General features: G+C 37.9%; 2 protein-coding genes across 2 annotated transcripts in view; both read left to right on the top strand.

Annotated features, from left to right (window-relative positions):
* gli1 (GLI family zinc finger 1) overlaps nucleotides 1-13,088 on the top strand; it is a 49,116-nt gene extending 36,028 nt beyond the window's left edge. Inside the window, exons 3-13 of the mRNA XM_055213462.2 lie at nucleotides 847-1,046; nucleotides 1,348-1,434; nucleotides 3,017-3,215; nucleotides 3,624-3,780; nucleotides 3,903-4,010; nucleotides 5,651-5,788; nucleotides 5,892-6,041; nucleotides 6,117-6,281; nucleotides 7,061-7,297; nucleotides 7,398-7,713; nucleotides 7,963-13,088. Of these exons, the coding sequence (XP_055069437.2) occupies nucleotides 847-1,046; nucleotides 1,348-1,434; nucleotides 3,017-3,215; nucleotides 3,624-3,780; nucleotides 3,903-4,010; nucleotides 5,651-5,788; nucleotides 5,892-6,041; nucleotides 6,117-6,281; nucleotides 7,061-7,297; nucleotides 7,398-7,713; nucleotides 7,963-10,412 (4,207 nt within the window). The 3' untranslated portion in view covers nucleotides 10,413-13,088. The remainder of the gene's footprint in view (nucleotides 1-846; nucleotides 1,047-1,347; nucleotides 1,435-3,016; nucleotides 3,216-3,623; nucleotides 3,781-3,902; nucleotides 4,011-5,650; nucleotides 5,789-5,891; nucleotides 6,042-6,116; nucleotides 6,282-7,060; nucleotides 7,298-7,397; nucleotides 7,714-7,962) is intronic.
* Nucleotides 13,089-17,450: 4,362 nt separating this feature from the next.
* Nucleotides 17,451-27,606, top strand: part of LOC129451068 (zinc finger E-box-binding homeobox 2) — a 32,916-nt gene continuing 22,760 nt past the window's right edge. Inside the window, exons 1-2 of the mRNA XM_055214117.2 lie at nucleotides 17,451-17,620; nucleotides 18,701-18,905. Of these exons, the coding sequence (XP_055070092.2) occupies nucleotides 18,785-18,905 (121 nt within the window). The 5' untranslated portion in view covers nucleotides 17,451-17,620; nucleotides 18,701-18,784. The remainder of the gene's footprint in view (nucleotides 17,621-18,700; nucleotides 18,906-27,606) is intronic.

Genomic DNA, 27,606 nt, shown 5'->3' with positions numbered 1-27,606 from the left:
TTAGATTTTATCATCATTTCAGAACCAGCTTAAATGCAATCCATATCAACTTACATTATATTCTGTGTGTTCCTCGCTCGAAAATATGTAGAAATATATGCGTAAAAAAGTACAGAATGAAAACATTTAGCTCACACAGAGTGAACTTAAAGCTGTCCATAATAACGTAGAGGACGTGCTAAAACAGTCCAGTCGTCAGGTAATCATCATGTTTATAATGTTTATGCAGATTGTTGATGACACTTGTATATATAAATGCCCAGAACAGGTGAGAGTCAAGCGTTCAGTCAATTAACAATAAAGCCACCGCTATTACATTGGCTGCAGCTCACTCATCTGTAAATACACAAAGATAAAACCTTTAATGGTTTTTATTTAAAGCGGTTTTAATGTCGCTAAGCAATAAGTTGTATTATGGTGCTTTGTATTTGTGTTGATCAGTTAAAACTTTAAAACTGCATTTAGAGTCAGACGACGCTAATTCTGTCTAATCTCAGTTTCACTTTGTGTGCTCAAGGCTTTTCACACATTCACTGTATGATTGAACAAAACATAGCCTACTATTAAAAAACAAATTACTCTCTTGACCATTTATTTTGCCTTTTATATACATCTATGCGGTATAGGATTGCGGTTACTGCCACAGCCATATAGGTCAAACATCACTATAGCCTTTATTGTCTTATTTTGATTTGAACAAACCCCTAACCCTAAATGTTAAAGCTATATGTACTGAGTGCTCTCTCAAATCAGACTGAAGACATCTGCTGTTAACCCTATGTTATCTTAAGTAAAGTTCACTTCAATGCATTTTATATATATGCCATATGTGCTATGTGTGTGCAGACTGGCTCCTTCAGTGAGATCTCAGTACAGTGAGGTGTCATCTGTATGTGTGGCGCTCCCCAGTGGTCAATCTCCAGACAGCAGAGAGATGTACAACCCCTCAATGACCCCTGGAGCCTGTATGGACCCCTATATGCGGCCCCCTCATGCACCTCCACCCCACAGCATGATGGGACACCGCAGTATGCCACCACCAGAGGGTGAGTCTCAATAAATATAATGACAAAGATGATTATTTAATTGTCAACTTTTTCTTAAAAAAAAAAAAAAAAAAAGACTCGCTACCTACATCACAAAACAGACGAAATCTGCACTATTTTTTCACGTGCTTGCATGCAGAAAATGGTTTACTCAAACTTTACTGGGTTGAACTTTTTCACATTTTCTAGGTTGATAGAAGCACTGGGTACTCAATAGCACTTAAACATGAAAAAGTCATAATTTTACATTATGACCCCTTTAAGGAATTATGAACACTATTGTTATGTCTGTGTGTTTTAGGTGGCAGCGGTGCCCCCTACTGTAACCAGAACATGATGTCATCTCATCACAGTCAAACAGGATTAGAACACATGAGCTCAGGAGACGGTGAGATGCCAAACCGCCTGTTTATCAATCACATCTGTTTTTAGCTCAAACTGCACTGCAAAAAAAGATTTTCAAGAAACATTTTCTTAGTATTGTTTTCAGTAAAAATATAAAAAAAATCTAAAATTAAGATACTTTTTCTTGATGAGCAAAATGACCCAAGAAAATAAGTCTAGTTTTTAGACCAAAAATATCAAGTTTAAGTGATTTTGTGCATAAAACAAGCAAAAATATCTGCCAATGAGGTAAGCAAATAATCTTGAACATTTTTCTTAAACACTAAATTCAAGAAAAATTCAAGAAAAAAATGCTTACCCCATTGGCAGATGTTTTTGCTTGTTTTATGCACAAAATCACTTTAATTTGATATTTTTGGTCTAAAAATTCGACTTTTTTTACTGAAAACAAGACAAAAATACTAAGAATCTTTTTTCTTGAAAATCATTTTTTTGCAGTGTGTAGACTGTATGTTGTTTATAAAACAGTTAGTTCTAATCCATGATTCTGATTGGTCGATAGCTGTGGTTTATTAATGATAAAACACATCTATGACTGCTGTACTCAATTTTCTGTGTATCACACAACACACATTGCAATTTAAACATATGAATCCTTTAGTTCATAAATCAAGATGCATTTTCTTAATGAGCAAAATGACATTAGAAATTAAGTCTAGTTTTTGGACAAAAAATATCAAAGGGAATTTGTGCTTAAAACAAGCAAAAAATTCTGCCAATGGGATAAGAAAATGTATCTTGAATTTTTCTTGAATTGTTTAAGAAAAAAGTTCAAGATTTTTTTTCTTACCCTATTGGCAGATTATTATTATTTTTGCTTGTTTTAAGCACAAATGACTTATTTTCTTAGGTCATTTTGCTCATCAAGAAAATGCATCTTAATTTAAGAATTTTTTTATATTTGTGCTGAAAACAAGACAAAAATACTAAGTAAGAAAGTCATTTTTTGCCGTGCAATAAAATACTCGAGGCTGTGCTATATCATGAATAAATCACGACTGAAGGAGTTACATGGACTTCTCGTCAGTAGCGGCCGGTGACTTCTGTTCCGAGGGGCGCAAAATCAAAATATGTGTTTGTTGCGTCATAATAGGTCATGTCAAAATACTTGCCTGCTGCACACGTGTCGAGGGGGTTTATGATAAAAGAGATGTTCACGTTCACAAAACATTCGCAAGACACTCACTTAACACTAAACTCTGATCACACATAAGATTAAGCGAGTGTCTGGCAAATGTGAGGGTCACTTTTATCATAAACCCCTTCGAAGCATATGCATTAGACGCATATTTTAGTTAGTTTACATGACGCAGCAAACTCATATTTTGAAATGACGAGCCACACACATGACGGGCTACATACATGTTGTGACGAACTTCACATCGTGTGCCCTCAAAAAAGAAGACACCGGCCGCCAGTGCTTCTCATTTTGATTACCAACACCCTTCAGCCGTGACTTATGAGTGTGATCTCATAAAACAAATACAATATTTACACCAGTTTATTTATCAGAAGAACTTCTCTTGCTCTCTCTCTTTCTCGTGTTCTCTCTCTCTCTTTGACAGCATCATGTTTTGCTACACCTCGCTCCATGTTAAAGTTGAGTAAGAAGCGTGCACTGTCGATTTCTCCTCTGTCTGATGCCAGCGTGGACCTGCAGACGGTTATACGCACATCTCCCAACTCACTGGTAGCGTTTGTTAACTCTCGCTGTGGGCAAAATGCTGCCAGCTCATATGGACATCTTTCTGTGGGTACCATGAGGTAAATTCACTAACTAATCATACAGGAATACAGTTTAAAACAGTTTGATTTGCATTTACACATGGATTAAATGTGGTTGAATGTTTCCATTCACTCAGTCATGATTCACTTTGACATTAAAATAAGACACATTTAAGATCCACATATAACAGCAGTTTGACCACTTGTGCTGGGTTCGGTTGCACCAGTTAGACATAAAGAAAGTTGTGTGTAAGCACTAAGTTGGGCTTAACTACGTCTGGCTTTGCAAAAAAAATGTACGCCTGTTGCAGCATCTAATACTACAACCAGGCACAGCTACGCTCATTTACAATTGTGCTCTCCCTTGCGTCATCTATTGATAATGATAATTCCAGGTGTCAACAGAACACTCTTGATTTCATTATCTTCCCTTTTTTACAATTGCAGTCCATCATTGGGTTATTCCAGCTCAATGAACTACCAGTCCAGACATCAGGGGAACATTTACGGTCCACATGCTCACTCTTCTCAATCCTGCCACGGACCTCCACCTCGCCTGCCTCCCCACAACCCCAGACTTCATGTTACCCCAAAACACACACATGTGAGGCTCTTCTCATTGCACGCCATCATTCAGTACACCGTTCTGTATAGACACTCGAATAAACACATCTCTCTCTCTCTCTCTCTCTCTCTCTCTCTCTCTCTCTCTCTCTCTCTCTGTAGATGAAAACAGAACCTGTTCTGGGTTGTGTGATGGACAGCATTAACATTAAGAATTTAGAGGAACATTCAGAGGGAGATGTGGCGAGTCCATCATCAACTGGAACCCAGGTAATGAACCCTAACCCTTTATGTTTGACCAACTAATTCACAAAGCAAAAAATTATTTCCACTACATTCAAGTTATTGTAATTTTGGACTATATGACATTTTGTAGTATTAATAGTGCAAGTTGTGTGTTTACAAAACTAGGGTTGCAAAATTCTGGAAATATTTAAGGCTGGAAACTTTCCGTGGGAATTAATGTGAATATATGGGATTTAACGTGAAAATATGGGAATTAATGTGAATATTTGGGAATTAATGTGAATATATGTGAATTAATGTGAATATATGGGATTTAACGTGAAAATATGGGAATTAATGTGAATATATGTGAATTAATGTGAATATATGTGAATTAATGTGAATATATGGGATTATATGTGAATTAATGTGAATATATGGGATTTAACGTGAAAATATGGGAATTAATGTGAATATATGTGAATTAATGTGAATATATGTGAATTAATGTGAATATATGTGAATTAATGTGAATATATGTGAATTAATGTGAATATATGGGATTTAACGTGAAAATATGGGAATTAATGTGAATATATGTGAATTAATGTGAATATATGTGAATTAATGTGAATATATGTGAATTAATGTGAATATATGGGATTTAACGTGAAAATATGGGAATTAATGTGAATATATGTGAATTAATGTGAATATATGTGAATTAATGTGAATATATGGGATTTAACGTGAAAATATGTGAATTAATGTGAATATATGTGAATTAATGTGAATTAATGTGAATATATGGGATTTAACGTGAAAATATGGGAATTAACGTGAAAATACGAGAATTAACATGAATATATGAGAATTAACGTGAATCTACGACAATTAACGTGAATATATGAGAATTAACGTGAATGTACGAGAATTAACGTGACTATACAAGAATGAATGTGAATATATGGAAATTAACGAGAATATATGAAAATTAATGTGAATATATGGGAATTAACGTGAATATATATGAGAATTCACGTGAATATATGAGAATTAAAAGGAATATATGGGAATTAACGTAAATATGAGAATTAAAAGGAATATATGGGAATTAACGTGAATATATGAGAATTAAAAGGAATATATGGGAATTAACGTGAATATATGGGAATTAACTGGGAATTTGAGAAAATTGCATAGTTACCTATAATAGGGAACAAAAATGTAGTTAAAAAAATCTTGCTGCATAATTTTGTATAAAACAATAAGATTTCATTTCAGTTGAATTTCTACCCTGCACATTCATCAGTCACATGCACACAGTACACTGCTTACTGAGGGGGCCAAATTTACCAGAAACTTTCCGCCCCTTTGCAACCCTGTACAAAACACACTAATGAACAGGATGCACTATAAGTACCCAGATGATCTACTTTATCATATAATTTATTCAGCCACCGGTTGCAACTTTTTCTGCATTGGCAAAAGGATGGAGATAAAGAGCAGTTTAGTGCTTAAAGGCACATAGCTTTAAATCTTGCATTGAACAAAAGCTTTTATCCCAAGTGTGCAACAAGGTAACGGTTTATTCAAGAAGTAGAGCGACAGAAACATTATTCCTTATCTCATTAACAGAGATCAAAAACTACACTGTGTACAAGACATTGTATTGTGTTCTGCAGGATCCTCTTCTGGGTCTACTAGAGGGCAGAGATGATCTCGATAAAGAGGAGAAACCCGAACCAGAGGCCATATATGAGACCAACTGCCACTGGGAGAGCTGTAGTAAAGAGTTTGATACCCAGGAACAACTCGTACATGTAAGTGAGAGCACACCTGAGATTTTCATTTAAAGCAAATTCAAGTGCAGATTTTTAGGAGTAATATGAGTGATAATTCTGTTTATTCTCTTGTTTTAAACAGCATATTAATAATGAGCACATACACGGGGAGAAGAAAGAGTTTGTGTGTCACTGGCAGGACTGCTCTCGAGAACAGAGACCGTTCAAGGCTCAGTACATGCTGGTCGTCCATATGCGTCGACATACTGGAGAGAAACCTCACAAGTGCACTGTGAGTGTTCGTCTAGCAGTTATATTTCATATCTCGATGCTTTTGTCAATCTGAATGTTTGCGTTTGTGTGTTAGTTTGAAGGCTGTAATAAAGCGTACTCTCGTCTGGAGAACCTGAAGACTCATCTGCGCTCACATACTGGAGAGAAACCGTACGTGTGTGAACACGAAGGCTGTAACAAGGCTTTCTCCAACGCATCAGACCGTGCCAAACACCAGAACAGAACACACTCCAATGAGGTATAAACAACACACATACACTCGGAGTCGTATCATAAAAGAGGCTTTTTTACCCAATGATGTTTTTAAAGCATAGTTTAAACAGTCATGTCAGTCTGCTTTTCATTTCATTTTCCTTTTTGTATTACAATTCCTGAGGTTAATCTTTGCCTTGAAGCTCTTTTAAACTGAACACAATGAAGCAACATTTACACAGAACGGAGAGATTGTGGTGCCGAAGCACCGAAAACTGACTGCGGCTAATATTTTTTTAACATATTTATCTTTTTATCTGGACTTTTTCCTCAATTTATATCTTGAAAAGATATTTCACATTACTTGGTTCTTGTTCATCCTTTTTGCATGTACTACAAAATGCGTTAAGTAATGTAATGTCAAGTTTTTGCCAATGACAAGTTTTTACACCAATCCATATTTCCACTATTACCCACTAGGTGGCGGTCTTACATAACTTATAAACACTGAAGCATACACTGATCCAAAAACAGTGCATGTTTTGCTCTGTGCATGTTTTGATGATCGTTTTGAATCTGATCTCTAACAAAAGACCTTTACAAAAAATCTAATTATCTCAGCTTTTTCATCAAAATTTTGAATTTTTTTTAAGAAACCTTCAATGCAACCTGCTGTTAATTAAATAATTTATTAATTAATTCATCACAAGGCTTAAGATGTCAGCAAGAAATAGTAAAAACAAGTAGTTCACAATGCCTAAATTTAGCTTGGTTTTCAAACTTTAAATAATATACAAACCATGCACTTCTTTTTCTGGCCTTTAGAAACCATACGTCTGTAAGATTCCTGGCTGTACGAAGCGCTACACTGACCCAAGCTCTTTAAGAAAGCACGTGAAAACAGTACATGGACCTGAGGCTCACATCACTAAAAAACACCGTGGGGACACTGGTCCACGTCCTCCAGGCTCTGGAATAACCCCTGCAGGTCCTGAACTGCTCATAGAAAAAGAGGAGCGAGGCAGAGAAGATTGCAAATTACTTGCTCCAGAGTCTGCATTGGTAAGACCACCACATATTTGTTGTGGATATCTACTTGGTAAAGCTTGTTAGTCAGAGCTCCTTGCTCTCTTTTGACCCAGTGTAACACATTTTCCTCTAGAAATCTCAGCCAAGTCCAGGTGGACAATCTTCCTGCAGTAGTGAACGTTCCCCGCTAGGAAGCGCTAACAACAACGATAGTGGGGTCGAAATGAACCTGAATGCAGCAGGCAGTCTTGAGGACCTGACAACACAAGAGGAAAACGGGAACAGTGTAGCGGTCGAGTCCGGCGGTGGTGGTGTTGGGTCAGGGGGAATGTGCATGTCCGTTCAGGCCTTAAAGAGGCTGGAGAACTTGAAGATTGACAAACTGAAGCAGATTCGCCGACCAACACCACCTGGGCGGTGTTCAGGAAATAAACTACCAGCTCTCTCAGGTAACAAGCTTAGCAAGTAAAGCACACGTAATACCGCATTATTTGCATAATTTTCTGTTATCTGAATTTTGTGCTATAGTATTAAAGTGATGTACCTTTACTCATTAGGCACATAACACAACTTGCAGCGGATTTGTCATATACTTTTCATTCACAATTGATAAGATAAAGTCCATGACTTTGGTCTTGTACCATTTCACAAACGAGTTATTTCCATGCTGACCTAGCTTTATTTTCAATTTCTTACAGCAACAGGAGAGATGATTGGCATGTGTGCGCCCTCACCCTTGCTCTCTAACCGTCGTGTAATGGAGCTTTCAGGCCCTGAACTGGGAGGAGTTACTGGGATGGGTATGCCATGTCCACCAAACGATCGACGTGGAAGCGGCACTAGTAGCCTCAGCTCTGCCTACACCGTGAGCCGGCGTTCCTCCATGGTCTCTCCCTATCTGTCAAGTAGACGATCCAGCGATGTGTCCCAAGTCGGTCAGAGTGGTCACTGCCAGTCTGTGATGGGTACTGACGTACCTGGTGACCAATTATCTCCTCAGAACAGCCAAAGACCTGGATCTTGCCAGAATGTTGGTGGGTTGCCAGGTCTACCAAGTCTCACCCCTGCACAACAGTATAGTTTGAAGGCTAAATACGCAGCAGCAACTGGCGGACCACCTCCCACACCCCTACCCAACATGGACCAACCTGGCACCCCTGGCAGACACGTTGCATTCCTGAGAGAATGCCACAGTCAGCCTCTTCCTCCATTTCTGCAGCAGGGGGGCACAAGGAGGCACAGTGCGAATGCTGAATACGGCACAGGAGTGATGTACCCACATCAGGCACCTGGTAACAATACAAGACGTGCCAGTGATCCGGCACGCTCGGGGAGTGACACGCATGGCTTGCCCAAGGTGCATCGGTTTAACAGCCTGAATAACGTGTCTCTCATGAGTCGACGCAATGCATTGCAGCAGTGTGGGTCTGACAGTGGTGCAAGCAGACATATGTACTCGCCGCGTCCGCCAAGCATAACCGAAAATGTCATGATGGAGGCCATAGCCATGGAATCTCATGGGAACACCACCATGGGCTACCAGCAACACCAGCACCACCCTCACAATGCCAGTCAGCTCTCTCCTGGTCAAGAAGGCCTAGGATGTATGGATCAAGTCTACCAGCCACAGATGCAAAGTCAGTACCAGGGCCACCGTGAGGGAATCTGTGCCGGCGGGGTAATGGGTCATACTGACATTGCAAACAGTCTTCTACAGCAAGCAGAGTACAGCATGAGCACCTGTCAGTTAAGCCCCTCTGGCCCACACTACCCCAGCCAGGGGCAGCCGAGCGATGGGCCCTGGGGACAGACCGGTCAGCTTCATAGCCCACAGGCAGGCATGCAATACCAGTCTACAGGCATGCAGGGACAGCAATACCCTCAACAGGGTGTATATGACCCCACCTCTGATCCTAGCCATCAGAGAGTTACGATAAAACCAGAGCAGTTTCATTCCTCCATTGGAGGATCCAGCTCCTGCCAGAACACCAAAACTCTACACCAGCAACGTCTTACAGGGAACATGCAGGGATATCCTCCACAGTCACAAGCCCAGAGCCTAATCGGAAGGTCCTCCAATGCCAGTTGTGACTTCCATCATGGCCAGATGGGTACTCAAGCCGGTATGCAGCAACAGTGCCAGACTGGATCATTCCCAAGCAGTGGAGGTATAAGCCTCGGCTGTGCAGGTTCTGCGTTGGCAGAAAGCCGCAGATCGCAGACGCCGATGCATCAAATGAAGGAGATGATGGTGCGAAACTATGTGCAGTCGCAGCAGGCTCTTATGTGGGAACAGCAGCAGGAACAAAGGGTATCCGATGGCCTTTCTGGGAAGCCAGAAGGCATGGACATGGGAGGACAAACGGCAATGATGCAACACAGTCCGCAACATCAACAAACTAACCAGACCCTTTATCACGGCACCAGTTACCAAGGCTACCCAAATCAGAACACAATGAGTCCACCTCATAATCGAATTTCTGCTTCAGTGCCAATGAAAGAGCTTACAGGTAATATACAGGGCTCCTGCTATGGGCAGGACATGGTGCCACGCCCGCCTCAGCCTCGAAAGCCTCTGAGTCGCCAAAACAGCCTCTCCCAGCAGACAAATGGAGCGTACCTGGGCAGCCCACCTCAACTCAGCCCCGTCCACTCCACCGCCAGTCCCAGAAGAGCCGTGCGGTTACCACCGGTTCAGCAACAGCAGCAGCATTCGGAAAACTTCAATAATAACAATGCCTTGTACTACTCGGGCCAGATCCACATGCATCATGACGTAGGGAAGACGTTGGAACCCCAAGATGGTCCATGCATGGCCCAGCAGCATCTGACAGGCTTAGACCCTGCTACAAAATCAATGGCCTACTCGGAGCCTGCACCCATGTCCAATGCCTTAGAAAACCTGGACTTGGAGAATGCTCAGATTGACTTTGCTTCTATTATTGATGACCCAGAGCCTTCATCTTACAGTCCAATCAATCAACCCATGGGACACCACCAATGCTCCTCTCAGACATCGTCTCGTCTCACCACACCCCAGACGTCCATTACGCTACCCAGTGGCCTCTCCAATATGGCCATCGGGGATATGACCTCTATGTTGACATCTCTTGCTGGAGAGAACAAATATTTGAACACTCTGTCTTAGGTGTTTTTTCCTATAATTGGGTCCTACCCATCTCTTAATTCCCGTCTACACACAAGTGAGCATGTGGACTAAATGCTCCTTTATGGGTTGGATGTCCCTACATGGAATCTCAGATTTTGTGTGTTTGGTGTAATCATTCTGATGGTGTAAAATATAATGTTAGCGGCGCTACCACAAGGGCCTAAAACTATTATTGACCGGGCATTCCAGACACTACTGTGAGACTGAAATCTTTGTTAAAATGTAAATATAAGCATTGGACTGTAAATGGGTGGCAAGATAAAAAAAATATATCTTTTCGAGACATATCTAGTATTGGGCTGGCAAAGACGCCACATGGGAATCACATAACGATATTGAAATGTAAAGCATAGTAGTGACTATGTGAAGGAAGCTGGTTTCATTTGTGGGTACGCTGTTGGCATTGTTCCTATTAGTATTAATACAGACAAGACTCAAGTGCCTTTTATCACTGTGGCCTAAATGCTTGATTAGCCACAGGTACTACATGGCAGAGATAAAGACATAAATATTGTGACAGATGGACATACACATAAACACAGAGTATTAAAAATATATAGCTAAAAGGGTGTTACTCATAGCTAACTGTCATAATGACAGATTATAGGACTGGCAGTATTTTAAGTCTTGTTAATAATCTTTCTAGGTATAGGCAACATTGAACCTTTGAGCCTTAACATTTATTCAAAGGTTTAATGTTTGTTTTTCTGATTATTTGACTAGTCTTCTTTCAGACAGGTACATTAAATGGTAACGGCACTGAGTTACGTTTTTTCTAAGGTTTTCCTTTGTCTGCGCTGCGCTACATTACCCAAGCTAACATGCATATGCATTGCACTGACAACAGCACTGAGCTGAGGAAAGTCATAAATATATACAGTATATATATATATTAAGATTCTATATAGTATGGCAGTTACATATAGTGAAGGTACATGATAGGCCAGAAACCCTCTTAACACAGGTACGCAAACATAAAGGCAAACTCCTGGCCAACGCATTGCAAGTAGAGGTCTTCACGGGCCCACTTACATCCGAAAACCTGAGGTCAGAGCGGCTTCGAATCTAAAAGTTTTACATGTGCCTCGGACACGGGTCGTGTATGATATTAGCGGCATCGGGTCTCGGGTAATTTAAAATGAATGTGTTTTTGCCGAACGGACTCGAGAAGATCTTGTGTGTGTTCATCCAATCCTTTTTTAATGCCTCCATCGTGTGGCTGGCGGTAGGTTAATTTTCATTGAGCCAGACCTATCAATCAATTTTAAATGCACATTTTAGCCGTAACCTTGGCGTCGTCGTCAGATAGCAGGGAGACAATTTGGTTGCGAGGCCACTGGGTTTCTTTCTGCCTGATGGATGCATGCAAGGCTGCAGACTGCAAACACATCGGTGCAGTTTACATTCAGGTCCAGACGCGATTAAAAAATTGCCACTGGGTCGGACTTGGGTCTAAATTTCTCTGGTTTGTCTCGAGTCGGGTCTTTCTTTTGAAAGAAATTATGGTAATACTTTATTTTAAGGTGTCTTTGTTACACATACTACCTGTAATTATTATAGTAATAACAGTTAATTATGCATATTTACATGCATCTAAACCAAACCCTTATCCTAACCCCAACCCTATAGTAAGTACATGTTGTTAATGATTATTACTTAGTACTTAAATGTATAATTACACTGTAACAGTGATGCCGTAAAATAAAGTGTGACCGAAATTATTTATGCACCTTGTGTTCGGGTAAAAGTGATTCGGGTCATTTTGGGTTGGGTACATTTCTTTGGATCCAAGAAGACCTCTAATTGCAAGACCATGATTCTGTTGAACATACTTATGTAATTATGTTGTTCTTGTGTTGTTTTAGCAATAACAGACTTAAGTACTCAAGAAGACAATACAGTTGCCTTCAAAATTCAGTGCCATTAAACCATAAGTGTTATTATTCAGGTAGCAAATTATTAGCATCGACTTTAACTAACATGCTCAACGTGTCTGTTCTCAGGTTTATAAAAAAAAGAAAGAAAACTGACCATAACGTAAAAATAGTTGCTTGCTATTGCACCCTTTGTGTAACCACAGACTAAATCATGCTTAGTAGTTAGATCCATCTGTGTTTACATACTCGTGTAGAGTATGAAGCTTTTGGTTTTATGTCCTCTATTGTTTCTACACGTTGTCTACATTGTGTGTAATCAGTTTAAAGATTTTTTTATCAAGCGAGTGTTATAGAGGGATATAGTATGATTTCAAGTCTTCAAAAATCCCAGTTTCTGTGGCATACCAAAGAGAAGTGGCACTGAGAAAGTGCAAACACGCTCCTGATACTAATAAGATTCTCATGTGCGTCCATATTGCTGTGACAACGAATGTAAAGGAGTCCTTTTTATCACTTGCTTATTTTTGTAAGGATAAAGACATGTTGTGGTTTGTGCATTTCTGTGTGTTTTTATATCTGTCACAGTTCACTTAAACTTTTTTTGCTGGCAAAAGTTCATAAACTAGTAACAATTTTATGATATTTGCAATAATCTCATCTATTTACGAAGAAACTAAGTGATATTTTTGCGTACCGTTTTCTACATTTTTGTACAAAGGTACTATATTATACCAGTTTATAAATAAACAGAGCCTGTGATGGAAGAAAATTGATGCTGTATCGTAATGTTTTGCTTGTTTCTTTTCTTTTACACACATCTGTGCGTTAGTTTGACCAGAAATACAGAAAATTTGAGCCAATATGTCCACTTAGGCCGCATTTACACTGTCTGTTTGACCCACGAATGTGTAAGCAGGAAAATAGATAGATTATGATATTCTCCGATCGGTTTCAGGCCTCATTCAATTGGTGGAAATAAATCAGAAACTAATGGGATACATGCATCCACATATGGAAAGTAAGCAGACAGATCCTATGTCGTAGGTAATTACTAAATCGACATTTGGAAATGATGTCAACTCATGTCGACGCCATCCACAATAACACGACTCTTCTTAGCAGCGCAATAAAGGGTGACAGCTCCGCTTAGGCTGGATTTACTTGGCTCGATTTGTTGCCTGTATTCAATTTTTTGGACAACCTGCTTACATCATCTTTTAAAAGCGAGTTTTATCCAATATCTGCATTTACACTAAACGCTTGGCAAAACAATTCAATGTAGACATACTGACCCGGAACAGCTTAAACCACAGAGGAAGTCAAATGTTGCGATATGCAATGGCTACCCAGTCTCACGGGGTTTTTCCTATTTTTAAACCATTGTCGCTTCGGTTTAAGGTTAGATTTGGTGCTTGCATTAGTATGTCAATTTATATATTGGTTTATACTATTTTTTCTAATTTATTGTTTTATATGTCACCTGGCATTATAGGGTTAGAGTTGGGTTTGGGTAGGGATGTCATTTTATGTAAATCTAACCCTAAACCGAAGCGACAATGGTAAGAAAATAGGACCAAACAGTTGAATAACCAGTACGTGATAATCACACGAAAACAGGAATTTGTTATACGATCACAAAAAAACACTTAAATTCATGATATCACGAAAAAAGAATGAAAAAATTACGTGACTATATAACAAAATTTCGTGAGACTGGGCTTGCAATGGACACAGACAAAATGATTATATAAGATTATAGAGTTTTATTTCTGTAACAACACATAAAACTTCAACATAGCTGTCGTCGTGCCAAAGACGTGCTGCTAAGAAGAGTCATGTGATCACGGGTGGAGTCCACCTGAGTTGACGTCCTTTGCCAGTGTTGCATTTTCAATGACGCATGAAAATCTTGAAATGGGTATAACCGATTTGTCCGCTTACATTGCGGATGCAAATGCATGTATCTGATTCATATCCGATTTGGCCTGAAACCAATCAGATAATATCCGATTTTATGCTGTTTTTTTTCTGCTTACACGTCTGTGGGTCATATCCGATCTGTGCAACATGAGGGGGAAAATCGGAATTGAGTCACTTCAAACAGGCAGTGTAAATGCGGCCATAGTAGAGTAATGCTGACATTGTTACAGAAATAAAGCAGTATTATCTTGTATTGCAGTATTATATTGTATAATCATTTTGTCTGTCCATTGCATATCATGACATTTACTTTCTCTGTGGTTTAAGCTGCTCAGGAGGATCAGTATGTCTACCTTGAATTGTTTCGCCAAGTGTTTGGTATAAATGCAATTCGTATACGAGTCACTTTTAAAAGATGGTGTAAGTGGGCCATCAAAAAAATCGGATGTAGTCAACAAATCGTAATTGGGCATTAAGATTTGCATTGTAAATCCAGCCTATATGTAAGTAAATGAAATTGTTAAGGTTGAATCACCTCGCTGTCCTCTAGGTGGCGCCAACACCACAGCTCATGAGTATTGTGTGGTCATTGTGTCCTGCTTCATAGCCACACATCACAGGGTTTACGTTACACTGGCACATTAGATCCCTCCTCCTTTAGTTACAAAGAGAAATGTTTTGCTCGCTAATACTGAAATCTCTGTAACAAAGATAATCCTCTCCATACTTCCCTGTCCCTAATTATAAGATCAAAAGAAAGATTTTCCTCGACTACATGCCTGTGTGTATGTGCATGTCTGTGCATAATGCCGTGGCTCCTGGTCCCTGGTACTCTGAGTCGGCCTTATAGATTTTAATACGGCTTTAGCATTTAACCAATGAAGAACTGCCCTCCGCATGGCCATCGCCAACTCTGCTGACTCAATTCCTCCATTAGTTATTTTCTAAAAGACTGACTCTGATCTTCAGCACTTCTTCATTTCACTCCCATTCTCTGTTCTTTTTACAGGCCTTCAGGAAAAGGAATCTTTTGATTTTAATGAGAATGATTTAGTTTTAAAGCTTATATTAAACTTTGCATAATTGACACAAATGATTGCTCAACACATTCGAATGACGACTTATTAAAATCCAGTGACTTGCTTTGAAGGAGGAACTTTTGACTTAAGCTACTGACTAGCACAGTATTTAAAAATGTAATAATATATAGTAGTCTTTTTAGTGATGCTTTAGAAAAGCAACAATAAAACAACTATTCCCTGGTTTTACAAACAAGGCTTATAGACTAAAACACATGTTTGAGCGGCCTCATCAGAAAATAACTTGCACCACTGACCGACCTTAAAATATGCCAGTGCCATTGAGTTGTCTGATATCGGTTCACCTCTTTTTATAAAAGATGCTTAAACATCTTCATTTTACTAAGGCGTATAGTTCTGGATTTAGCTAAGCCTTGTATGTGAAACCACGCCATTCCTATGATGCATTCAGATGTTAGTAGAAATAAATAGGAAATGTACTGTTTGTTTCTGTAATTAAAATCCATTTTGCTTAAAAGTAGCATACAGTGCTGAATGAATCTCTAAAGAGAGAGTGCCGAGGTTTAGCAGAGCTCAGATCTATAGCCTGACTTAAGCCAGAGCTGAGAATGCTGATACAAATGGAAATGGCAAAATAAGCGCTGAGGTTTTCACATGCAAAGAAGTGAAACCAGCATAATGACTTTTCTTTTCTTGGTTTCCCATTCAACTCCTAGCTTTTTCTTCTCTTTGTCACAAGCGCTGGCATATAATTAACTCCTGTTTAATATGCTGTTAAGCAGACTCCACCCCCTGCTCCCTCTCTGAACCCCTGCCAAACTCCTTCACACTGGAAAGCCCATGGGATACCCCACCCTAGGGCGTCCCTCTGTGTACTCGTGTGCCTCTGACCATTTGGTGCCCAGATTCCTGCACTTACTGTGGGAGAGCAGTTTTCAGCCTCATCGCACACTGCGCAAAAAAACCTGCCAAAGATTTGTGTAAAAAACACTTTTTGGCATCATGTAACAAGGGCAGAGGTGAAGTAGGCTTTTCGTTGTATTGGGGCAGTTTTATTCACCCACCTCTTCTTTACTCTGGTCCACAGCAGGGTGTTGGTTTATGACCCATTCCAACTCCTTTCCTCTCCTGGACAAAAGGGCTGTGACCTCTCATCCCTACTTCTTTTCTTTTCCTTCATACACCTGGAATCCACCATTCAATGTCCATAAGAAGACAAATGACCATTAGAAACAACAAACACAATGTGCCAAAATTTTGTTTAAATGTGTCACTCTTTCCTATTTTCTTACAGGATTCACGTTATCCTATGCAGTATGGCATGCTTACCCCTTCAAAAATTAACCATGTTTTTGGTGTATTGATTACTTTTAGCAAAACTATGTTTTTACTACTTTAATCATGGTATGGTTTTTTTAAAACATGGTTGTAACCATGTGGTAACCATGGTTTTGCTACAGTAACCGTGTTTTTTAACTGTATAAAACCATGGTTAATTTTCGTAAGAGAACCTTACGCATAGCCTATAATATGTAGAATGAATATACAGCACATGCACAAATTCGGATTGCATTGGTTTGTAAACCCTTCCATTATTATGGATAATCACAAAATTCAAAAGCTACTATGGTTTAATAAAGAAATAATTCCTACCGTTTAATATCAGTTTTACATATAAACTCACAGATAAAATATATATATACAAACCTTTATCTTTTAAATCTCAATATGGCGATATTTAGTGTTTTCTGGTGGGGTCGTTTATTTTTCTCCTCAGACTCCACTGCGTTGGCGCGCTTTTTTCTGTCAGGAACCGCAATGAGGACGTAAACATGACGTAAGACAAATTTATTTATTATAATTTAACGTTTTCTAAATATATAAAAGGTGTAATTAATTACAAAGTGTTCTTATTTCAGCATTGCTGTCTAGTAAAATTTGGTAAAAGCATAATTTCAGAAAAAAGAGAACAAAATTAAAACGGCAATATTATTAATATTTGTAAAAATAATAAACAAGAAATTAGGAATAAAGTGCTAAACCATTAACTTAGTGCAATTCTTAAGGAAAAAATCATTTATTTGGGGATCAAGGTCCACCCTACCTCGCGCACCTCAGGAAGTATTCCAATCCCCGCGCATTATCATGACACTGCGCGTGAACGTGGGGGTTGTGCGTGTGAATGCCAAGGTAGGGGTCCTAAAACGGTGTGTTTGACGTTTTCTGATGTTTTTCTTTTTCAGTTGCTAAACAGATTACCGTTCAATTACTCTTACAAAGGAGGTGACAATACAATACTTCCTACAGCGATCAACAGGAGGACACGAGCTGATTGGGGGCGCAGGAACAGGTGCGATTCATCCACATACCTACTTATGAAAGCGTTTGTGTAGTCTACAGTCTTTATTTATCCTCAGGTTACTGTTCACACACACGATGCCATCAAATATACCAAACTTATGTTTTCACAACAAAACAATCTTTGACGCATCCTAGTTTTTGTGACCTGCTGCCTCAATCAGAATTTCTTGTCTAATGGTCACACACAGGGGTGTAGTGGTGCCTGGAGAAGTGGTTCTTAATTTATGCCCCCATTTTTTTTTAAGTGGCCGAACAAAGGTTAAACGGCCTGTATTATAAACTGTGACATAGTCTTGGATTTAGTTCACTTTAAAATGGGCCAATATTGTCACTTAACTTCTGCTGACTTCTTAACGTAAGAATCATTATAAAATGAATATTATTTATTAATATTTGCAATTTAGAAGTGCATGCTATATAATAAAGAAGTGGGTATAGTGGGATAAGGTCACAATTTCTAAAGCATTACGTCTTTCTTGTGGGAATATAATAATGCATTTTCAGTGCGAGTTAAAACCTTTTTTGGCCCTTTTACCTGTAAAAGCAAAACTGCATAATAATTATGCACACCTGCAGATCACTTCCAGCCATCATTAACAATAATATATCATTTATAAATGTTTATATGCTATATTAGTGGTAGTTATTAAGATTGATGTGGTTTGGAATTGCTAAAATGTGTTTGGATACAATTGGATGTAAATATTGACTTGTATAATAATTATGCATGAAGTAGCAAAAGTAAGTAGGCAATTATTTATTATTTGCGTAATTGATATAGTGGTTTTAAACCTTTAATAACTTAGCATTACTTATAGGCTTATGCTACTTAAATATGTGTGCATATACTATTAGTACAGATCATTGTACAGTAGGCTACAATGTCCCACATAAGTTAAATGTACAAAAACAAGGTAAATAATTGACTTTATATGCACACGATTCAATCAAATACACAGGCAAATAGAAAGTCTTGAAAGTCTTAAAATTGTTTTGCATAAATTATCTTTTGAATGAACACACTTCACAGTTTGGAGTGACACGGGATGACATTAAACTATCACGTCAGGTCCTGCCTACGATGACATCACAGAGTCGCCGCTCGAGACGCTTGTTTGACGCGCGGCTTCAGTGACGCGCTGTGCAGCGGGCGATGCGGAGCGACACTTCACTCATTTATCCGAGCGCATCATTCCCGGGCAAATTCTGTGAGGAGATGGCAGAGAGAAGTCGAGGAAAGCGAAGAAAACAGGCAAACCCGCGGAGAAATAAGGGTATGTCACTGTTATTAACACTTTATAAATGTCCGGCTTTATTTGTGCACGCATTCTTTCACACACAGATATTAAGAGTTTATTTAGCGGAAACTAACACAGATGTGCGTTGTTTTACAAACTAGGCTACAGATCATGCACAAAAGCAAACCGATCAGAAAGATCAGTCAGATATCTTTACTTTATGACATGAATTTGAGTTTTACTGTTTGTTTGTGCTGTTAAAGTGAGAAGTGGTATTTGCAGTCATCAGCATTATTTTCTCATTCAGACGCATTTGTTTCTGCAACATCCACGAGTTGATTCTTACACACAATGTTGCTTTCACTTCTGGAAATTAATTGTATATTAAATAAAATAGTTCGTTTTTAGTTTAGTTTAATTTAGTGTAGTTTAGTTTAGTAATTTAATTTATCCATTTACAAAGATGGAAAATACTGAACACTTGTAAACAACCATGGGGTATTTTAAAACAAATTTCCTTTTTTCCTCAATAGCTTATTACATTCAGATTAGTCAGCAGTGTTTAAAATCAATGATCATAATAGAATTAATGTAAAATACAAAATATTAGACATTTATTAAATTCCTATGAAACTCACAAAAGTGATTAAATACTTTCTATTTATTGATTTTTGTCAGGATGTCAATCGTGTTTCAATCATTCAGAATGGATTATTAATAAACCTAAATGCATCATCATCAGAATAATTTATCTGTATGCTGTGCATCATTTGTTAGATTTATTAGTAAAGATTACACGAGCCGAATACCTTTATCGTTCTTCACAAATTCTGCTTTTTTCATATCAAGTGAAAACATCATTGAACATCTTCATGTGGTCTCACATCCTTCTGTTATTGGTTTTATTTGTCTGACCCACAAAAGTCACACAATCTAATCCACATTCATTGTGGCATTTATCCACATATATTTCATCCACACTGTATTTCTTATATTTTGCTCTTGAATTTTACGCATACTTAAAGCAGAGATAAAGAGTTCTTATGATAGTTAAAATGTCCGTTAGTAGTTTCAGAAAAGACAACGTGTGAAAGTGCCATTTAGAGCCATTTTATCTATTGTGTTTCTAACAGTTACAAGTGTTATACACCAATTAAAGACTTTTCTCTCACATCTTGAGCACGCTCGCTGGCCTGTGTGTGTGTGTGTGTGTGTGTGTGTGTGTGTGTGTGTGTGTGTGTGTGTGTGTGTGTGTGTGTGTGTGTGTAAGAAAGGTTCCTCATTTGGATGCAGGGTAAGGTGTCAGCTTTGTCAACCTCACACCCGTGTGCGATCCCCCAGAGCTAACAGGCTAAAGGCTATCACCCCACCCCATCACACACACACACACACAGACAAACACACTCCTGAATGTATTCTCATTTAAACAGTGAGATGCATTGATTATCCTATAGAAACATGTCTGCGTAATTCAGATCCCTTCACAACATCAAACCAGACAGACAGACATAAGTTTGTGATGGACAGGCGGTTTGAAAGGCGTGAAATGATAGCGTGTTTAGTGTGCTCTTCATTTGTTTTTATAATAGCCTCCAAAAATGTGTGAATGTCATTGTGTTAGATAACAAAATATTTGTCTGAGCCCAAATGATGATTTTCCAATAGATAACTTAGTTATGTTTTACTGAACTATTGTCAGTGTGATTTGTAATAATAAAGGTGCTTCATAGAAGAACCATTCAGTCAAATTATCTTTTTTAAAGGATAATTTCTTTCTAAGCTTTTTATAACCTTTTTGTGAAATTTAACAGAAGTAACTATACACACCAATGGTTCACAACTACACAATACTGTCAGAAAACATTTTTTATCAGTTCACACTTAACATATTACTTGGATCAGTTTTTTGTTTTGCATGCCTAAATAAGGTGCTTGAGCTTTCTTTAAATCTAATGACCATCATTTATTCATTTCTAATCTTGCTTTGCTGTTTTCTTATGTAATGCAATGAATTTCAGACATTGACTTTAGACAATATTTTTTTAATACTTCTTAAAGGATTATTCCACTTTTATAAAAAATCCTGATAATGTACTCACCCCTATGTCATCCAAGATGTTTATTTGTTTCTTTGTTCAGTCAAGAAAGGATATACATTTTTTTAAGGACTTTTCTCCATATATTGGACTTTAGTGGACCTCGATGGTTTACAGTTTCAGTGCAGCTTCAAAGGTCTCTAAACGATCCCAACCGAAACATTAGGGTCTTATCTAGCAAAGTAATCATCATTTTTGCCAAGGAAAATAAAAAATAAGTACTTTTAAACCACAACTTCTCATCTTGCACTATAGCCGTGTGACGCGCAAGCGCAACCTTACGTATTACGTAATCACATGGAAAGGTCACACGTTACACGTTCGTTTTTAACAATAAACTGACACAAAGACATTAATTAGTACAACAACGTCTGAACGCTCCTCTTTCTCCACATGTGTAAACACTGGAGCGGTAGTTTTACATACGTGATCCATGACCTTTCCACGGGATTACGTAATATACGTAAGGTTGTGCTGGTGCATCACACGGCTAGTGCAAGACGAGAAGTTGTAATTTAAAAGTATTTTTTTTTTGTGTGAAAATGATGATGATTTTGCTAAATTGAGATCGTTTAGAGTCCTTTGAAGCTCAATTGAAACTGTAAACTGTTGGTGTTCAATAAAGTCCACTAGATGGAGAAAAATCCTGGAATGTTTTTCTCAAAAATTTCTTCTTGACTGAACAAAGAAAGACATAAACACCTTGAATGACACGGGGGAAGTAAAGTATCAGGATTTTTTGATGAAAGGGTCACTGTATATGAGATACTGTCCCGCTCAGAGAATGATGCACAGAACATTGCAGACACAGAGCCCAACATTATCTATTCACAATATTTCTCCCAAGTGTGTGTGTTTGTGTGTGTGTGTGTGTGTGTTGTGTGTGTGTGTGCATATGTAGAGCAGATGATTGTGGTGAGAAGAAACAGCTTCTCTAGAACGTTCATGGTTTATTTCATGGCTTAAGTGTCAACAGCAAATTTCTTCAACATTAAAGGATTAGTTCACCCAGAAATGAAATTTCTCTCATAATAAACGTTAGTTCTGCAGCTAAAGTTTCTTGATAAATTTCTATCACCTTTTTTTACAAACATTTGTCCAAAATTTTTCCAAAAAAAACATTCATCTATCATTAAAGTAACCAGAAAATAAATAATCTTTTGAAGCAAAACAACAGCTGTGTGTGAAAATAAAACACATCCAATCTTCAACGTTTTGGGACTTGTACTGTATCTAGAGTTAAAGATATTTTCATATTAAAAAAACTGAAAGAAAGTCTGGGAATATCTGCGTTGGCGTGGGGGTGAGTTAATTATAATACACATTTTGGGTGACCTTTTCCTTAACTATCAAACAGTGAAGATGTGAAATAATGAAGTAGGAGGATCTCTCTTTTGCTAATGTGTGTTAACTGCAGACTAACTAAAATGGTTTTGGCAAACAGAGAAACGAAGGATAGTCAGTATTTGTTGTAAACCGTAGGCCGAGGCATTGTGTGTCTTTGGCTTTTTGTTTTGCCGGCATGACTCGGGATCGGCACGGGCCTTTGGCCCCGGAAAACAGTGGAACGCTTTTATCTGACCGGGCGAAAGTTTAACTACATCCACACTTTTCAAAATTAGCATGAGAACGGCAGATGTTACTTACTCCAGTAATAATAGCTTTCCCTTTCCATCTTTACTACGACGTGTTACGTCTCAGGGTGGTGGCCGCGTGGCTTGTTTTCATTATCGTGAAAAATTTGTTTGTCATGACTTGAGCCAAGTTTGTGATTGAATATTTGATACAGTTTTACATAGAAATAAATATCATTAGACTCTTAACTTCTCATCTCTGTTATCTGTCTTTGACCTGATATGTAGATGCAACGCTGTTGTTACAGCTCATTTCCGCCTCTCTCTCTCTCTCTCTTTCTCTACTCGCTCATTTCTCTCTGACGATTGCCTCTCCACATTTTCTTTTGTCAAGTGCCAATTTATTTTAACTCTCTTTCCCTTTTTGTTCATTCGCCTTCATTGATTTCCAAACCTTGGCCTTTGTAGGCAGCTGGGATCCAGCTGTGTGTCTGCTGTCGAATGTGTGTGTGTTTCTTTGGCACAGTCTTGTCATAGTGGGCAGAATACGAGAAAACAAGAGAGGAAAAGAGAGAGAGAGAGAGAGAGAGTCGCTTGTCATTTTGGACAACAGTGAAGAACTGGGCAAGGAATCAGAGAGATTTGAGGAGAGAGAGCGAGCGAGCGAGACAGCGAGGAGTCCAGGCTCCAAGGTTTATTAGCGCAGCTCCCTGAATGAGAGGACTGGGCGTCAGCCGCAGCAGGAGAGAACGACTGTATGAGAGAAAGAGGAGACGAAATCACATAAAGAGACAGTAAACGTGTCATATTTAGAGGATGTGTGTGTTTCATCGTGTGATATCTGACTGAACATGTCTTTATAAAGACACAGAAACTGGTAATAAAGTTGAAAGTATTTCTCTCTGACTGCGTCCACATGGCAGTAAATACAGTGGTGACACTTTATAATGAGGGTACATGAATCATAATAAACTAATACCTAAATTAATTCTTACTTAAATATTAACTGATGTTGAGTTAAGGCATGTACTAACTAAACATAAACTAATGCCATAATACATAAACTACAACATGGATTCATTGTTAATAAAGACATTAGCTAACAACAAAAAAAACATGTCATGTTGTAGTTAATGATGACTCATCATTAGTTTATGATTACTAAAAGTCTTAACTCAGCATTAGTTCAGGTATAAGTAAAATACTTAGTTAATTATGATTCATGGACCCTTATTGTAAAGTGTAACCAATACAGTAATCAATCTCTGTGTCCAACTCTGTTCAGTTCAGTTATTCATGAAAGAGAGAATAAAATAATGTCAATAATGTAAAGCAGATACAGTATAAATCAAGTGCAGTATGATACAGCAAAATAATACAATTAGACACATTTCTTATTTGCAGTTAATTTCTTATAAAAACATTGTGCTTTATAAGAATAATGTTTGATATAAATGATAATCAAGTGTGCATGAGAAGTTGTTTCCTGAGCTCATATTTATTCCAGCATCTTTACTGAAAAACAGAAACAGCTAAAATAATCTTAAGCGTGATGTGTGTTTTAGTTCCCATTTTAATGGAGACTTTCACATAGATCTCCTGTACTTTACATGTTTCTCTAGTATTTTTTTTTGTCTCACATATAGATTTTCCAAAAAGATCTAAATAATGTCTTAAATTGTGCTCAGATTTGATAAGAAATTGTGCTGAATTCTGATATTTCAGGTTGAACTCCACATCATTTCAGAGAAATATTTCATAAGAAATATATTAAACTGATATATCCTTAAGATCTGTAAACTATGAAAAAGATCAAAGACATGAGTTAAAACATTTCCCCTAATTGTGTAAAAATGAGAGATGTTTAAGTAGAAGTTTAGTCGCTCATTTACAGCTTTTTTACATCTTGTTTGAGGACAGAACTCACACACTGAGGTGATATTCACCCAACTGATGTGTTTGTTGAGGTGATATTTTCATTTGCTTGAGAAAGTACAGAAGCCATCTAAACACACAAACACACATCTAAACATTCACGCACACACTTTCAGCACAAACAAACACTAAAGAGTTATGATGGACTGACGGGCTGTAAACACTTTATCTTTACTGACTGATGTCTGTTTGAAAGTTGTGGTAGTTAGCTGCTACGCTCAATTTAAACACACACACACACAAACACACGTTATTTAAAACCATACATTTCTTTTTAGATAAATTCAAAATTAACTTTCTTTATGCATTCATGATCGGTTTGTGTTTATATTATTAGTGCATGCTGTTTTACAAAACATTTTGTCTTGGTAATCTTTCTTCAAAATAAAATGAACTCACTCTACTTAGACATAATTGAACTCGGTTCATTTTCAGGCTCATTTTAATGCTAACTGTCAGTCAGAAAGGCAATACAGTATATCACCATTTCAATAACTTTTAGTGCAATGATAGTAAATAAAAGTAGATTTAATCATGGAATACACAAGAAAATCAACAGGAGAGTGAAAAAAGCCTCAACCTCCTGATAAAAACTCAAATCCTGTTCAAATCAAGTCAAAATTAAGTCTACAGTAAGATAAATAGCTTGTAAATGCAACTCTAGATATAGATGTAATGAAATCTTTATGTAATTATGAGAAGAGATTTATAAAAGTTGTCATAATGAGCTTGTATCAGGTGTCATGTTAATCTGTTCAACAAGTTAAATTAAGTAAGCCATTACTGTTAGAAATCATGACTGTAATATAACTTATGTGACAAGCTGATTATTATGAAATATCACAAAATGCAAGCTTGTTTTATTTTGGAGTGACGTGCAGTAATGAATTGTTATAAACTTAGATGAATTAAATTCAGTGTGATTTGTATTATTATTTTAAAGGTGTAATGTGGGTTTTAGTGGCATCTAGCAGTGAGATTGTGAATTGCAAGCAACCTCAATTTCAAAACGCAATGAGAAGCTACGGTAGCTCCAACAGGACAAACATGTTATTGTTTGAGACAACGTAGTGATGAAACGCACTCTGTAGAGCAGTTTATCCATTTAGGGGTACTGTAGAGACATGACGACAACAAACATGTAAGTAAGGCCGTGCAAAATATCAATTCAGCTAACTATCGTGATACATTTTTCCAAGATAGTGTATCGATATTTCAATCTCTACTATCGACATTTTAAAAACCCATCAAATCCCTCTGTGTGTGCCAAACGATCTTCTCCGCCGCTGCTGTAGTTGTCGCTGTCCAGTTGTCTGTCATATACGACCATTCATGTCTCAGAAGTTAGCGGTGAAAAAAATGGCAGTAAATTAAAAAACGGCTGCAACTTTCAAAGCCGACGTGTGGAAGCAAAGTATTGTATTGCAATGTATCGAAGCACGCAGCGCACCGTATCGTGATACATTGTATCATGCAACATGTATCGTGACATGTATTGTATTGTATCGTGAGTAGAGATCGACCGATACTCATTTTTTTTAAACCGATGCCAATAACAAATATTTGGATGCTTATGTGCCCGATAACCGATATGCTGAACCGATTTTTATTTACTGTTATACTGTTTTTGACATAGTTATACATAGTTTATAGAGTAAAACAGGTGGATTAAGTGCCTTTTTTGGGATATAATATGGTTGTTTTGTCCAGCAACATGTAGCCTTCAGCAGTAAAAAAAAAGTAGTTAGCAAAGAGGTTTTACAAATAATATCACTGACTGGAATAATACATTCAGGAAAGTAACAAACAAAACGGCTTATATATCACTGAATTTCTTAACTGGTAATGTTATTTGATGTCAGAATAATTAATATTTTGTTGTTATAGCTTATGAAATGGCTGTTGACAGCGCTGTTATCTATGCATTTACTCACGCATTAACTGTATCAAACTGTGACCGCTTGCGGAGGTAATAAATAATTAATTAATATCCACAGACATTTATATAGATATTTTAGCAAAATAATGTTTATCTGGTAAATGTTAATATAACTTAGGGTAAATTTTGTTAAAAGCTTCAGCCTTCAACCCCGGTAAGTGAACAGCACGTGATTTTGTGAGTTCGTCTCTATTCTTGGACAAGCTGCGCATACATTGCTTTTAATATATCAACTTATTTAACAAAACATACATTAATGCATAGATGAGATGTGTTATAAATGCCTCATATGCAAAGTAAGTATACTCAAAGTCCTTTTAATGAAGTTGCGTCACTCCGCCGTCATATTTGCTGTGCACGCTGCTGCTGCTGCTGTGAGCTCCTCTCCTCAGATGCGTCCAGCGCGCAATTCTCTCGTTTATCGGTCAATCCGATATTACAAAACCGATATTCGATCATCGGAAAATGCTCAAATATCTGGGAAAATATCGGAAAACAGATATATCGGTCGATCTCTAATCGTGAGGCCCTTGCCAATACCAAGCCCTACATGTAAGGAGACCTGTGGTGTATCTAGATAAAAATGACTTATTCTAAGGTAATAAATACATAAATGTTCATTGTGTAAGGTGTTTTTACACCACTTATAACATAGTTATATAGATTATATTGCATTTCTGTCAAGAGATCCTCTTTAAAGTTACACAATGCACCTTTAATGTTCTTTGTGATTCCGTTTTCTGTCTTTGTGTAGTCTTTGTGTAGTCAGCTGTTGTGTAGGACTTATTTCATGCGGTCTTGGGAAAACATTTGAAATCTTGTGTGTTTCTTTGGGTGTGAGGAGAGATTAGTAAAGCACAACGGACCTCTGTTGTCTGCGTCTGAGGACAGCGAGATGAACTTTCATGGATAATGAAGATGCTCGGCCTTTAATGGCTGTATATGAGCAGAAATACATCAGTGAATTGTAAATGTCCATGTAAACCAATCGACACTTCTGTACATATCGTACACACGAGAGATCCTAAAGAGTTCCTAAACTCGGTGCCGCCCTTCTGAAGAGTGGACCGCACTGACGCCACACACGGTCCCCCCCAAAACCACATCATACACGCACACATTATACACACACATCAAACACACACACACACACACACTCACAGCCCAGGAACCTTCTGCTTTAACTTACAGCA

The sequence above is a fragment of the Misgurnus anguillicaudatus genome, chromosome 8 (assembly GCF_027580225.2).
Source record: "Misgurnus anguillicaudatus chromosome 8, ASM2758022v2, whole genome shotgun sequence".
In the NCBI taxonomy this organism is placed as follows: Eukaryota; Metazoa; Chordata; class Actinopteri; order Cypriniformes; family Cobitidae; genus Misgurnus; species Misgurnus anguillicaudatus.
This window is presented reverse-complemented; position numbering and strand designations above follow the sequence as displayed.